The following is a 16529-nucleotide window of genomic DNA, read 5'->3' on the forward strand; positions in this document are numbered from 1 at the left end:
CTTCAGAGATTTTTTCCCCTTAAACTTCTTATTTCAAGTTGCAAAGCAGAAGTGCCCTGTTTCTGGAATGTTGCTCTGATGTTTTGAAGGGGACAGAGAAAATGTGGTGGATGAGCTGTAAAGAAAGATTGGTTAAGGGGGGAAACTGGTGTAATAAGAACCAGTGGGGAGCTGAAGACCTGCAATAAAATGGGTAGAAACAAGTTCCATTGTACGTGGCTGTAACTCGCATTTATCCGTGAGATTTGTACCCAGTGGCTGAAATGGGAATAACCTATTGCCTCACTCCAAACACGTATGCCAGCACTTCACCAGTGTCAGAACAACTAGATCACACACAGGGACTCCCAAAATTATGCCTCCGGTCCACAGCCTTTGTGTAATGGCTCTATAAGCATTTCCGTGACTTATGGCAGGAATGGCTGTACTGGATGCATTTTGAAAGAGCAGTGGGATGGGGCCAAGCTTGTAGATTAAGGTGCTAAATGTTTATGTGTAGATGTGTACATGTGACCTAAGTGTCTGAACCAATGTCAAAGTCACTCTAGGTGATGACAATCTAAAGTAACTTTAGCTAGTACCAGCTGGGATGCTTGTATATCTACGTGGGACTGACAGGACCTACAGGAGAGCTGTGCAGTTTTGTTCTGAGCTGGCAGCTGAACGTGAGCAGATTTGTTCCGGGGTATCCAAAACATTCCCTGGAGAATCTTTTTTGCAGTTATTTTAGTTAGCTGTGATGTCACTCAAACTCACCTTCATGGTTCAAGTGGGTAGGCTGTGCTTGGGAACAGCTGTCTCTGGGTATCATCTTCATTGTGGGGCAAAGGGTGTGACTGGCAGGTGAAGTTTTATTCAAGGTTTTGATTTAAGACACAGGCTATTACTCTACTTGTCATGTGAGCAGCTCAGCTTTATAATCCTTAATGGAAAGATTTTTTTTCTTTCCCCATTAAGTTCTCCAGTCATTCCAAAATAATTTGCCAAAACCAGAATGGTTTGCCAAAGCCAAGCCAAAGTCATAAGTCTGACTCCCAAAATCAAGTAGGTTATAGGTTTTCTGCACACTGGATTTTGACTCTCTTCTGTGGTCCTAAGAGCTCACCCAGTCATAATGCCACTATCTCCAGTATACCTTGTGGGCTCTAACATACCCTTATACAACATAATTGCTCCTCTGAGCCCTTTCCCAAGACAATGTTGACCCACTACATCTGTTTTTACAATTTTGGGGATTCTTTTAACCTTGTAGAGTAGCAGACTCTTGATTTCAGAAAGAGCAAACCATTTGTGGGACAGAAAAGCAGCAGTGAGGTGCCCCACACTGCTTTGCTCTTTCCTTCTAGTGAGAATGGTGCAAGCTGCTCCCCTTCTTGTACCAAACCCATATGTCAAGAAGAAATGGAGGTAAGGGGGCCCCAGCAGATCCCCTGTTTGGGGGGGATCTGTTTCTCATAAGAAACAGAAAACAGGCAGGCAGGCAGGTAGAGATGGTTGTTCCCAGGCACAGCTGAAATTTTCAAGAGGGCCAAATCTGGCAGCACTGCTACTAAACCCACCTGCTCACTTCCACATGGGAAGAGTGTTTTTTGCTTCCTTATATCCATTCATGATTGCTGTGTACTATTGCCAATCTGAAGAGAAACTTGAGTTTTGAAAAAAAAAATTGCTTACGAAGTTACCAGATTTGCCCATCTTAGATTTCATTTTATTCTCAAGGTATCCAGATGGAAGCAACATGTTTGATGTTCTTAAGCCTACAAATTTGATTTCATCTTCAGGTTCAGCATTTTGACACATGTAATTTAGCTATACCAAGAGGTTCACGCCTCAGAGCAATGCGTTTTGAGGTCACAGGCAAAAATCCAATCTGTAGCTACTTCTATTGAGCTGTACTTCAAGTTCTCTAAGTACTACTTTCTGAAAACCTCTACCTTCTGAAAAGTTCAGCTTTCTGAAAGGCATCAAAATGGAGAAGGCTTTCCCCATTTTTAGTGATGAATCAAATTGTCATAAGGTGAATTCATTTCAAAAGAGGGAAAAAAAACCTCAAAAGACCTTGATGCGGGTGTTTGCTGCCATATTCCTGCAGGTTTCTCTGTGCTGGTCAGTCCTTACACCACTAGGAAGTTTATTGGCTGAACAGATATCAGCAAATCATTTTTGATACCTTATTTCAGGTCTTTGGAGATTAATTTTATCATGAATTTGGAAGGCTGATTTAATTGCACTAATTATATTTTCTCCTGGGAGTTGATGGATTACTACTTACCATCTTCTTGCTGTACATAATGAATCACACTGAGGCTTTCTCTTATTTGTATCTGCTAAAAGTCTAGGAAATTAGTTGCGATAGTCATTAAAGAAACATGTAAGAAATTACCCTAAACCATTTGCTACATGTTCTTACTCTTTTCATGGGTCTGTTCTCACATACGATGATAATGATTCTGTTCTTCTGGAAGTAATTGCAAAAGCTCCATTTAATTCTCTCTGTGGGGAATCCACTGAAGAAGGAGCATATTTCACACATGTGAGACATTTATGGTTCCTCTTCACATCGCTCTATTAACCTCCATCCTCATCTATTCATTTCTGAACTGAATGCTGTAGATATCAAAGTCATTATGGCCCCTTCACTCCTTGGTACTTGTGATTCCATCAGATGCAATCATGCACATGTCGGACGCTTGATTTTGCAGCTGCTGGAATTTGCCACTGAACGGAAGGGAGGGATCAGGTGACATCTTGTCATGGAATAAAGTTTCTCTGTCATGTTCAAGTGCCAGTCACCAGGATATCTTTTCTTTTGTACAGTTTTGGAAAATCATGTTGGCCCCAGGTCTCTGAATGACCTTCTCTGGTCAGCATTCATCTCAGGCAAAAAAGCTTATCATCAGCATGTATTCACTGATGTGCAAAGGCAGTCAAATCCTAAAATTAAGTAACCCTTAGAACTGTGTGCTTTCTGTTATCTTAATTCTTCCTGTGGATTTTTTTTTTTAATTAAGTCTTTTTTTCTTGAGGTGAGGGGAGCTCACAAGAGCTGCTGCCCCACTCCCCACCCTCATCTTCCCTTCTCTTGCTATAGTTTTGTTCTGAAATCTTTCCCTTTCTCACTGGTTTTGCAGCCAGAGCAATAGCTATGTTAGGAACAAATACATCTCTGGTTCAGCCTTGATGCTGAACGCCTTAGCTGGGGACTAGTAGGACACCTCTGGCATCTTTCTCCACCCACACAGAAAAGTGAGGTACCTCACCCCCTGCCATGGTGAGGATGCTCCTTCCTGGGCAGTCGTGTGTCCTCTTCACACAAGAGGACGCAGAGGTCAAGGGAAGATCTGTACAACACCACTTGGGTGCTTGGACATCGTGTAGACCCTCAGAATTTCAAGCACAAGTTGCAGCTGCCAAGGGATTTCTTCTGCCGATTGGGGGTACTGGGTAGGATGCTGTGAAGCACCGAGTCCAGTGAGCTTAGTGGAGTGTTGAGAAATGGGGACCTGCATCTCTTTATTTTTCTGAGGTGATGAAAACAGGATTTTGAAAACTGCTCACGCTGTAATTTGTCTATCTGGTTACTCCCTTTCATAAATTGATTTTTCTCAAATGCAGTATCACCTAAAGGTGGATCCTTCTTTCAGATATGACAATCATTTCCCCTTAATTAATCTTGATAGTTTGTTCATCTTCATGGAACAGATCTTCACGAGAAGGAAAGGCACATTTCCTTCAGGAGCAAGTTATGAACACACTAAATTGAAAAGCTGCGATGTTCTGTCACATTAACTTGGTCCCTACAACACCACACTCGCGTTTGATAAATGGCGACATTAAGAACAGCATTTGAGAACACGTGCACAGGGTTGTGATGGCAACCAGGATACCTAACTGCCCATTGTTACACACATTGCCCTCCTCATTTATGTCTTCAGGAATAATGGACATATAGGGGAAAAAAAAAAGCAAACATATTTTTTTCATTTTTTTTCTCACAGTTGACAAAATATTTGGATTATAACTGGAGCTTCCATTGGGCTGTAATCCTGTAACTTTAGTGCTATGAAAAAATACATAATTAGACTATATTGAATACAGAAGCATATGACATACATATTGAATACAGAAGCACAGTATAATTTATTGCATAAATTATTATATACTTATATATTTATATAAACTATGTGTATGGGTGTATAATGTTGTGTAAACCCCCAGGAGCAGTTTTCCAGGGTGTCTGTCACTGTCATACCGAAGTGCTGACATTGCTGTGAGCAGGAGGGTGACTGCCTATTTAAGACTGTAAGTGGCAGCAAGCATTATTTTCTTCTGCTTTTGACCTACCTTTCCCTATCTCTGAATAGCTGCCATTCAGTGCTTTCTTTAACCCAGTTGTCTGCATAGGCCTTGCTTATTAAAAGTCACTGTCATTATTTTAAATCACAGCACTATCAATGAATTTCTTCTGTATGGCTATAGTGTCCTGGAGGTTTCTGGCTCAAGACGAAGTACAGACAGGTTTGAATAATATCCTCTGACATCAGGGCAGCCTTAAACAGTGGCAGGGGATTTTTCCAGAGCCCTTAGTGTTATTTTCACCTTTTAATTGCAATTGATAGTAACAGCACCGTTCCCACACAGCCTGGCAAGGTCACATGTAAGCTAACCCTGAACACTTCCATTATCCCACCAATAACCTCTTTTGCTCTCTCTTTATATAGTTCAAATCAAATACAAGCTTACTGAGGCATGAGCTGCATTTTTGCTCCGTATTTCTGTGCAGCAGCTAAGACAGAGGGCTCTGGTTCATTACTCCGGGTCCTACAATGCAAGCAAATTATAATAGTTTAAAGACACTCTGGTTTATTTTCAGAAGGTTAAGTGTGTAGGCAAGCCAGGGACTGCAAAACCAGGCAGAGAAATTCTGATGTTTTAGCTTTTTTTCTTCTCCAGGACCTTTGTGGCAAGTAAGGCAAAAAGAGGTAGCAGGTGAGAAACATGGGCTGTGTGTCATGTAACTGTCCTGACTGCTACTAGGTGCAACTTCTGTGAAGAAAGGTTTTGTACTTGGAGCATCCCCAGCAGAGGGGTCATGGAAGGGAATTTAGGCAATGCAAACAGGTGCCTGCTCTCTATCTGTGTGCTGAAGTGACATTTAGCTACAGCTGCTGTGCCAGCCAGACAAAGCTGCCCCTGAGGAGCAGGACCTGCCTCTGGGGAGCAGGACGAAGCCAGCACAAGCCAATCTGGATAAAGCTCTGACTTTTTTCCTTTAATTTCTGTAGGGGAGTAAGGCAGCTGGGGGGCTTGGTGGGCTTGAGAACAAGGCAGCCTCCAAAATTACTCATCTTACAATTTCTTTTCTGTCTCCTTTTTCTATTTTTTTCATAGAGTTAAATGTAAGGGAATCCGACGTAAGAGTGTGTGATGAATCGTCATGTAAATACAGAGGAGTGTGCAAGGAAGAAGGCGATGGCGTGAAATGTGTGTGTCAGTTCCAGGTAAGGGCTGCTCACCTTTTTGTTTGCTATTTCCGACCAATCTTTCTCGGTCTATTGAAGTATTTATAGAATCATCACTTCAAAAATTTTGCTCATCAACAGGCTTATATAGTGTAACCGTAGGCTCCTTGATGGCACTGATTGGGATGGTACGTGACTGAACTTCACCAGGGTGTGCTCAGGGAGCAAGTGGAGAGCGTGGCATCACATTTGCTCTCTGCACAGCTTTGGTAAGTCAGCTGTCAGCACAGAGCGATGTGGGGAAGAACGAAGGGCCACCGTGTGTGTTAGGAACCCCACCTGTGACCGGCACGGGCTGAAGTGGGGAGCGCCAAATGACACCCACTCTTCATCCCCACCTTGCCTCATCCTGCCCTGAGACCCGAGATGGGAGGGGAGGTGACCCAGAGCATGGTGTCCAAGCTTTGTCACACATACTAGATGAACCTTTATACTTTAAACGCAGTACTTATTATGGATTGCTTACTCTACTGCCTAGTATTTAGGGCAGGGGTGTCAAGCTTATTTTCACCAGGGGCCACATCAGCCTCATGGTTGCCTTCAAAGGGCCAAATATAATTTTAGGACTGTATGAATGTAACTACTCCTATGAAAACGTGAAAATGTGTTTGACACCCCTGATTTAGAGGATTCTTCCTTGCTCTGCTGATGGCTAAATGTGGTACATTAGATCTTAAGGAAGATCCTAAGGTATTTTGAATATCAGATAATAACAGGATCAGCCGTAATCATGAAGTTTACGAATGAAAATTGTGAAATACTCCCCCTCAGGAAAAAAAATAAGTATGGAAGTTTGATTTTTAAAAATCCTCTGAACTTTCAAAACGCAGTAAATAGCAAGTTCAATTTGCTTCATTGGTTTTTGAGCCTTTAGTTTACATTTTTGATAACTGTCATGGCAATCCTTCCTCCCCTCTCACCCCTCGCTTTTAGATAAAAGAATACTGAAGTTCTTTCTTTTCACAATTTATAGCTAGGGCAAATGTATCAAATATTATGAGACTCCAGGTAAAACTGCAAGAGGTGGCAGTGTTATCAACTGGCCCTGGAGTGGGCTATCCTTCAGTGTTTCAAAATAATCTTGTGTTCTGTTTCCAATAAATAATAAAACAAAGGGAACCAGAATAGCAACAGTGTGTGTATAATCATATACTGGTTTTGGTTTCCAGTGTTTCAGAGCTGTTTTTTGATGTGATGTCATTCAGGTGGGTACCTGTGCTGAAGGCATCCTGCAGCTTACATCCCATAAGAAAAATGCGATCTGACTGCTTTTCAAAGGGAGAAATAATTCTTAAGAGGTTTAGTCATCAGCCTTCGCTCTAGCTCTAACTTTTATTTAACTGGCCCATGTGATAAGCTGATACTTTGTTTTGAAGAATCTGGTTTTAAAATAAATATTATTTTTAGGCTAATTGTAAGCTTACCTATATTTCATGAAAAAAAGAATCCTATACACTAATGAAAGAATTCCAAAGGTGAGGAGAAAGTGTTGTATTTTTCAGATATAGCAGGTTGAATTCTTCCTGTAACTCTCAACCTTAATTATTCAGCTACAACTATCACCATGACAGAGGGGTACAGCTGTTCACAGCCAACCTTGAATGAAAGCCAACGCTGGAACAAACCGTCCCTCAGATTAAACCACCCCTCCGATTCAGGAAAATGCACAGAGATTTCAGTTCTTTTCCAGACATCACCACTCCCTCCTCCTCCTCCTCTTTATCTGCCACCACTCCTGACCTGGCATCATTTCTTGGCTGTTTAGTCTTCTGAAACTTTCAATATTAATTGGTTGTGGTTTTTCCTCCAAGGATCCCCTTTGGAGATGGACGGGCTGACAAATTTCCATGTTGTCACTGAAAGAGCTATAATATCATGGCAGCAAGAGTTCTGCAGGCCACGACCTCTCTGAACACCTTGCAGGCTTTTCCTCTCTTACCAAGTCATCTAACATAAAGCAAGTTACCTAAGTTTGTTTGCCAAGAATCAAATTTACTAATTAGACCGTAGGAGAGGTGCTGAAGGATTCAGTTGTGCTCTGCTTGCAGTGACCTTAAAAGATATCCTGAGTTTCTGCAGGCCCAGTCAGGAAAAAGGATAACTTCCTTTTTATTATAATGGAGGTGGGAGATAACATGTGTTCACCAAACTTTTGGAAAGGTCTTTTGCTGTCATTTGGATGATGTTTTACAAAACCTAAATTAAAAAGTGATCACCACCTACTGAGTTATGGACAGGCATGGGGAGGTGAGAGAGAGCTGGCACAGGGCTCTTTTTTGATCTCAGTAAGAAAAGCTCAATAACAAATGGCTTAATAAGATAACTGCTTTAATAAGACATAATAGGAGAATGAATATAACTAGGGAGTAAACCTTATATCCCTTCAGATGCTGGGCACTCTGCGATCACAGGGCATTGGATGAAGCCCAGATGGATTTTCCCATGGGCTGCTGCACAAAGCAGATCCTGTCCATGGAGAGATGCTCTTTTCGTCCTTTTGGTCATTCAAGCTGTTGGAGGATTTCCTCACAAGAAAACCACTCTATTCCTAAAGGAGTCTACATGAGAACTTTTGGCTGCACTGTACCAAATCGCTGAAGTCTTACCAAACTATAAAAAAGGAACCACTTTGCCTCTCATTTTCTATCTTCAGGACAGAAACCTGCAGCTTTCAAATGACACAGCAACTTTAAGATTGAATAGAGAATTATCTATTGGAAAGTATTGTTCATTCCAAGAGTTGCCCGTTTAATTATTCCCTAGAAGTGACTGTTCAGTGTGAGATATGACAGGACTGATGGTTGTGGTTGAATGTCTGAGAGCTACTTACGATGGGAAAGTATTACAAAACTGTTAGAAATAATTTTCAGAGCTGGCAGCATGATTTATTTCTGTTTGTGTATGCTTAGCTCAAGTTGGTCATCTGTGGCAGGATGACAAAGGAGAAAGGATAATTCCCTTCAAAATTATGTTCTAAAAATTGAGCATTTTGATGTTTGTTTATGCCAAAGCACAAAGAAACTATTGTGGTAGACACTTGTTTGGAATTTGGAGAAGAAACTCTTGGCATTTTGGGGCAGTTTAGCTTAACTAATGCTGCTCGTTCTATGTGAACAGTCATTGGTTGAACTATCCAGTTTAATCGCACACTTCACATGGCTGAGAATTTTGGTGGCTAGTCTGAGTCTTTTTTCATTGCTTTTTGTTGTTTGTGGGTTTTCTTTGCCTTAGGGTTTTAAAGATGCAAAAAGTGTTTGTAATTACAGATACCGTTGCAGCCCCAACCAGAGCTCCACACAGTGAAATGGGGTTTGGATCTCCAGCTCCTCAGGGAGCGATGCAGCACTCGCAGGTGTTAGGTGGATTGGCTGTCTCAGTGAATCTTCCAGCATTTTAATATACATTACATACACAAGGGGTATATAATCCATCTTGCTTAGAATGTAAGAAAATAGCAAAATAGAGGCTGCTCCTGCCAAAGCCACTCCAAATGATAAATTTTCCTTCCTTTCTTTTTTTATATGTACTAACTTTGAGCACAAAATTTTTCAGTATAGTAATACAAAAGCATTGCTATAGTTGTTGACCAACTAAATCAGACTCATGATGCTCATGAATTTAATGGGAGGTGGTGACTGTTTTCCACCTCCCCTGAAAGATCCCTCTATGATCAAAACATTACCAAGTCTCCCCTTAAGCACTGTTCACCTAAAATTTTCCTTTGCTCTGTTTCATCCCACTGTGCCTAGTAATACATTCTTTTATTATCTTCAAGAAGTTCTCTCCTTTCTCAGTGTGTTTATCCTTCAAATACTTCTAGATGCTTGTCATATTCCCTCTAGCCATTAATGAGTCCCACTATAGTTATTCTGTTCTTTTAATCTTTCCTACTGAATTCCTATGTTCAGCCCATGTGGAGCTGGACTATTATTTCAGTGATCTGGAAGGAATACATATAGTGATATTGAGAAACTAACATATTTTAAATCTTTCTTTAGCGAACAGGGTTATGAGTCACTGCTAGTTATCATATTTACACAACTATCTTCCTATATATTAATATGCAGTTGAGATTAATCACCTGGTTTTCTATGACTGAGTTACTTTATAATTTCTTTTTCAGTGTGACACAAACTATATTCCTGTTTGTGGATCAAATGGAGACACTTACCAAAATGAATGCTTCCTCAGGAGAGCTGCTTGCAAGCATCAGAAAGAGATAAGAGTGGTATCAAGAGGACCTTGTTATTCTGGTATGTAAAACATCACTTTGTGTCACTAATGAATGATGTTATATGGTTAGCTCTTTAATTTTGCCCTTAGCTCCAGAGATTTTAATTTTCATGCATTTCCTAGAATAAGATAATGTGGAAACCCCAAGACCTCTTTAGTGATGAAATACAGTTACAGAGAAGAATTCTGATATATCTTCTGATATGCTAAGAGGTTAATAAATAAACATTAAAATTAGAAATAGCCTATCTGAGAAAATAGTTAGTGAATGCTTCTGTCTTATGTGTAGAGGAGCCTTGATATTCATCAAAAGACTTACAACAAATTTGGAGCAGACTCCTAATTAGTCATTTCTTTCTAACTCATTTATTGGATGTACAGGATTACTGTGACATCCACCAAGTAACACTGATCACCCTGACTGCCGCTCTGCCTGTGTCCAAGGCATCATCTTCGACTGATTTAAATTTGTGTCATTACATTGAAGGTATACATAACTCTTACAAAATCATCATATCTCACATTTCTAATGGGCTGTTCTTTTCCATCTTTCCATGCACTTAAAACACAGATTTTCCACATGCTTAAAATACATGGGATGGGTTTTCACTGTCTTGAATGCCCTTGGACACAGAAGCTTTATCCACCAGAGGTCTTCTGAACCTCTGAACAGCTTCAAAGCTGGGAACAGCTGCCTTCCTCAGAAGTAAATTAGATGACTCGGTACCATCAGCAACTGCATTCTTTGGTACATAAATAGCGTCCCAAAAATTTAAGTTGCGGGACATCCCTCATCTTTTGATACACAATAGTTACTCGAATTAGCCTGAGCAAGGGTTAATCTGTATGGCAGCCAAAAGCATGATTACGGATCATGTACACACTCCCAGCTAGCTTAATAACTCTAGTTATCAATGACAATTTAGAGGCAGCAGCCTGGAACTCACTGGTAGCTGCAACATCCTATCTGGAAATTAGGGTAAATATTTGGGCAGTGTACCCAGGCCCAGTTTCTTGCTGCGGCTGCCAGTCCCAGAGCTACCTCATTTGAATGCAGCGTGGCTGTTTTACATGAGCTGCTCTAATGCTTTTGACTGCAGCTCAGACTCGTACTGAGATTTGTGGTTGTTTACCAAGGTCCAAAACGATCTATGACCTTGGTCCTAGAACTGAAGGAAACCTGCATTTTGTGCCCTGCTCAGTCACATAACTCCAGTTTACCTCAGGCAGGTGACAGAACTTACCTTCTTTCTCAATCTGCCACCTGTAAGTTACCTCCAGATGCTGCAGAAATAGGAAAGAAATGCATTACAGTTTTGGAGCACTCATTTCTATAACAACACCCAAGAAGTACAAAGGTTTGAACAGAGGATGTATAAGTAATTTTATTTTTTTTTTTTATTTCATACCGAAATTATTTTAAAAAACAGACTTGCAACATGAAAGGGTTTTTTTCCCTCACTAAAATAAAACCCTAGGGTAATGTTTAGGTAACAACAACAAAAAAGTGATTATTCTTATATACATTCTACCCTACTAAGAAAAAGACATTTTGAAATGAAAAAACAATTTTTCTCAGCCTCGGGTTAATGTCAGCTAATTACTATGTTACTCAGCTGGTGCGGGACTTTTTTTTCAACCTCTCCCCCCTTTTCTTAAAGTCCTACATAAAACCCAGGAAATGCAGCATGATTTTTAGCACTTAGTGTTATAGATCCAGACATGTGCTGAGACACAATTGACCAGAAAGTGCTGGTACTTTCCAAATCTGAGGCTGTGATTCAGGCTGCATACTGCATTTCCACTGGTGCAATCTAAAGCTCTTCAGCGGGGCTCCACCAGAATGACACCTGTGACCCTGAGTGTCTGACATGCTCCGGCTGATGTGAGAATATTGGATGATAAAAGCCATCATGTGGAAACTCACCATGCCCTGCTGGCTATCGTAGGTCATCGAGAAGTCAATATATTTGTACTCTTGATCTGTAACACGCATATATTGAGAATCAAATGTCCAAATTAAAAAATCCTTTATAGACTCCCATTTATTTTCATATAGTGCTTCTGAATTTGCTATGAAAATGCTTTGCCCTGGGATGTCATTGGAAGCTAAGCATAGATTCACTGGCTTCCTATCAGAGTTTTGATATTTCAAAGAAATGTTTCATCCTAGTGGGATGTACCTGTGACAGTAGGACAAAATTCCTCCTAGTGTTGCAACAACCATTTAATATTTAAAGTATCACAGACTTCTGAATCTCATACAGGAATGAAGTACTTCCCATTTGCTAGGGATTAGTACCTTCTGAAGTTAAGGCACTGGAACAGACTATACTGAGTGATTTAATCAGATCTATTTCTTGGCAGGTAACATTTGAATTATTTTTTATGTTCTTGGGTCATTTAGGAGGGTATTTATATATTCATTTATATTTGAGTGCTCTCAGAGTTGCAAGATCCTAAAATCAGCAACGTTAAAAAAAGAGTCAATCATAGGTGCTTTAGGAATTAACAAAGTGCAAGTTTTCACATTAAAAATGGTGGGTTAGAGATGGTTTAGAGAATCTATGGCTGAAATTTTGGGGATTGTATATAGAGATCTTAACATTTTCAAAGCCCATTTTTCTATGAAGGGACATTGTTTGTTCATATATCTGGGTTTGCAGAGGTGTTTATGTGCCTAATTACCCTGGCACAAGCTGTGGATTTCAGCCAATGCATGTAGCCCTGTGTTGTAAAATACAAAGAAACTAGGAAAATGAGTGAAATAGCTTTAGTGTTCTCTTTGCCTAATGCCTTAATATACCTTTGAGAAATGATGGTTCAGATCAAGCTAAATACAATTTGGCTTATGCCTAACCTGGGCTTTTGCATTCATGAAGGAATCATCTGGTGTGTGACTGGATACAGATGAGCAGGGCTGTGAAGCGAAGTCCTCACTGGTGGTACTTCCCACCTTCCGTAGCTTCTCCTCCTTCCTCTGTGAGATTTTGTTGTGAACAAGACCAGAGCACTGTCCTAGCTTTTTTTCTTCTTATATTTCTTAACCTTATCAGTTCCCAGTTTGCAATTCAGCCCACAAACAAATACAGAGATAGGACCATCCAGCAGGGCGGGAGGAGATGACAATAGCTACACTGGGACTCCTGCCAAACTCATAGCATCAGCGGTCTTGCTGCTGACCTGAAGCCTTGATCAGTTCATAAAGGGTGATGTTACACTGAAATCAATTCATGTTATGCCATCCTCTACTGGAGGTTATCCTGAACTGGCTTGCTAAACAGATTTAAGAAAGCAGGAAGAGAGGGCAGCCGGAGTGCTCCGAGCATTGGGTGTCACCAAGTCCCTTGATTTCATCTGCTTCCTTTTGTTGGTAAATTTATTGTCTTTTATTAGTTTAAATAAAATAAAGTAATTTAGTAAATAAGAAATGGACCTTGACGATTCATTTCTAAGAATGTGTGTTCCTATTAGCCCGCACACAGAGCCACAATTTTGACTGCTGCCAGATTTATATTATATGCACATGAAAATGTAACCACAAAATGATGTAGTACTTGATACATTGTAATTATATATTCTCAGTGTACTGTATGTATTTGGAAGGCACGGTCTGTTGCTTTCTGTTGGGATTTCTAAAGTAAAAAAAAATAAGGCAATTTGCAGAACTAGAAACAAACACTATATCTGTTAGATTTAAGGAATTATTCTCTTAGGAGTGGCTTTAACTTAGTGTTCTTCAGTCTGAAGTAATCAAGCTCTTACTCTGAGTTTGGATGCAGATATTTTTACAGTAGATGTGTTGGATTTTGGTTTTGTTTTCTGTGGGAGGCTTACAGTGAAGCATAATCAGATGCACACATTGTCCTGAAAATAAATATAATAAGCTCAGTTTAATCCTTTTGAGGGAGTTAAGGAAGAAATTCTAAGCAACTCATTTCTAGATTAAGGAAATGTGAAAATAACTCTTTATGCTCTCTCAAGAAAGCCATAACAAACCTGAAAACCTTCTGTAAAAACTTTCATTCACTCTGAGAGGTGACGGAGACCCTGACTCCCAGAGCCAGTGCAGTACTGGAGCTTTCGTGTCCAGCCTGCAAGGAGGGTTTGCAACTGTGTCACTGTTCTGTCATTAGGAAATGCTTTGGAAGGAAAGAAATAGGCTTACCTAGACATATCTCATCAATGTGTGCCAGGATTTAATATCCTGCACTTTTTTTGTGTGTGCTTTTGGGGTTTTTTTGCATGGCATAAGCAAGCAGTACATGGCTACCAGGATCAAGTGATAGCAACCACTTGTTCCCTGAAGATGTTGAGGCAAATGGACATTCCCCACAGACAGCCCTGGCAATGCAGAGGTTAAAAGCCTGTCTCCAGCAGCCAGAGGCCTTGCAGCTGCTGGCAATTAGGCTTGTCAGCAAAAAAAAAAGAAAAAAAGCTCCTGCTGGCATATCTAAATCCAGGGTAATTGCCAGCAGGCAGGCCTGCTTCTGGAGGGTGGGATGGTTGAGCTGGTGTGTTTCTTCCCAAAATTCTTTTGCGCAGCAGTGAGAAGCTGGAGCTTGTTTTGGTCTTTCCTCTGGTTGCTGGCTTGAAATGGGCTGTGCTGATTTTACATCTCTTCCAAAACATTGGCCCTTGTGCTGCTGCTTGGAGATTTCAGGGACTGTGCTGCTGCTGCAGGAGTATTGCAGCATGCTGAGGAAAGAGAGAAAGTTAAAAGCTCTCCCTGGGCAATGCAATAGGTTATTATCTGCCTCTACTCTGCCCTGGTGAGGCTGCATCTGGAGTACTGTGCCTGGTTTGGGATTCCTCAGTTCAAGAAGGACAAGAAATTACTGGAGGGAGTCCAGCAGTGGGCTACAAAGTGATTAGGGGTCTGGAGCATCTTTCTTATGAGGAGAGAATGAGAGATCTGGGTCTGTTCAGCCTGGAGAAGAGAAGGCTGAGAGGGGATCTCATCAGTGCTTATAAATATCTCAAGGGTGGGTGTCAAGAGGATGGGACCAGACTCCTTTCAGTGGTGCCCAATGATAGGATGAGGGGCAATGGGCACAGACTGAAGCACAGGAGGTTCCATCTGAATATGAGGAGAAACTTCTTTACTTTGAGGGTGCCAGAGCACTGGAACAGGCTGCCCAGAGAGGCTGTGCAGTCTCCTTCTCTGGAGACATTCAAAACCCGCCTGGACATGTTCCTCTGTGATCTGCTCTGGGTGAACCTGCTTTAGCAGGTGGGTTGGACTAGGTGATCTCCAGAGGTCCTTTCCAACCCCAACCATTCTGTGACTAGTGCTCTCATCACTATGTCTCATGCCACCTGTGTAGATCATGATGGTCATCTTTGGTAGCGAATTCTTCATAATTTTAGCCAATCTTTACTTAGAGGCACTCTTGTATACCTAGGATTAAACTGCAGCAAACTTGCCCTGTCCTGCCATGGAGAGGACTGCTTGGTTAGCTCTGTTAACCAGGAAATCCAGGCTAACAGGGAACTAGGAATTGAGACAGCAGCTGCCCTTTCTCTCTTCCACTTCTGTCTCATAAGATGAGCAATGAAAGACAATTGAATAAAAGAGTGAACATTATCCAGGACTTGCTCAGTGAAGTTTCTGGAGTGCTGGTGTGGGAAGACCAATTTCTGCTTCATGAAAAGTAGTGCCATGTACTGTCTTTGTACTAAAATCCCCCCAGCTATATCCCAAAAGCTTTAGGAGAAAATCCAGGACTTGGGTATAAAGAGTATAATAACTCTTGGGTGACAAAGTTCAGATGCTGGAAATCCCTTCTCAGCTGTCAGCTAAGCTTTGCAATACCCGAATTCAGCAAATACATCATTTTTTTGGCTTTGTTTCCTGGAGAACAGTGTACAGTTTTACCTTCAGTGTGTCAAGAGCCATTCTGTTTTGCCCACTGCTGAAAAGCTGTTGACTTGCTTCTTACATAGATCTAAAAAAAGTGCAGTGTTTTGGTGTTTCTTTGCCTGCCTCTCTGTGAGCAGGATCAGATAGGTTTGCTCTAGAGGTGCCCACTGGATCACCTGCCCCATGTGAATCAACAGGAAGAGTCTGCTTGCTTAAGATTTGTCAGTGTACTGTTAGTCTTTCTGTTCATACTTACTGATTTGGAGCTCTTGCCCTGAATGGGGAAGAGATGGGTTCAATTTTCATGCTAGTTTGAGTTAAAAGCCATCCCTCCTGAATACGACAGGCTCTTTTGGGTTTGGAGAGCGTACCTTCTGCCTCTGCACCAAAGCAGAGCCATGCTACTCTCCTGCTCAGAGAGAACCAAAAAAAAACCCAACCAAAAAACAAAGGGATTCCGACTGTAGCCTAGTGCTTACAGTGCTCAGATGCTGTGGCTGATCCATGTGCTCCTTTATGTATTTTAGCCAGCAACTCCTTCATGGATAAAAGCAGTTCACAGCAGAAGCCTGTACATTCGTGTATAAGCATATTTTTATAAGCCTATTTGGAAAAGAGTGGCTTAAGTAAAGAGAGAAATCACTCACTTTCTGATTACTGGTCCATGGCTGAAGGAGGATTCTCTTTCTGCCCAGCTTCCTCGCTTGTTTGGGCACCTTTCTTGCCAGGTCTTGGTGCATGGAGACCACTTTTGGAAATCCCAGATTGGTTAAGAGCCTCAAGAGAGCAGGGCTGCTTGTCCAAGTAAGCTTCAAAAAATGCTACTTTTTTAACCAGCAGCTGCTTGGGGAAATGTAGCCAAGGCTCAGAAAAAAGCAGGAACACCAGCTTAGTTTAGCACAGTTACCCTG

The 16529-nt window shown here is 41.2% G+C and overlaps 1 protein-coding gene across 1 annotated transcript in view; it reads left to right on the forward strand.

Annotated features, from left to right (window-relative positions):
* The window catches only part of TMEFF1 (transmembrane protein with EGF like and two follistatin like domains 1), a 124463-nt gene that overhangs the window by 65811 nt on the left and 42123 nt on the right, over positions 1 to 16529 (forward strand). The window contains exons 2-3 of the mRNA XM_065052941.1: positions 5392 to 5501; positions 9646 to 9775. Coding sequence (XP_064909013.1) covers positions 5392 to 5501; positions 9646 to 9775 — 240 coding nt within the window. The remainder of the gene's footprint in view (positions 1 to 5391; positions 5502 to 9645; positions 9776 to 16529) is intronic.

Source organism: Columba livia, chromosome 2 (assembly GCF_036013475.1).
Source record: "Columba livia isolate bColLiv1 breed racing homer chromosome 2, bColLiv1.pat.W.v2, whole genome shotgun sequence".
Taxonomy (NCBI): domain Eukaryota; kingdom Metazoa; phylum Chordata; class Aves; order Columbiformes; family Columbidae; genus Columba; species Columba livia.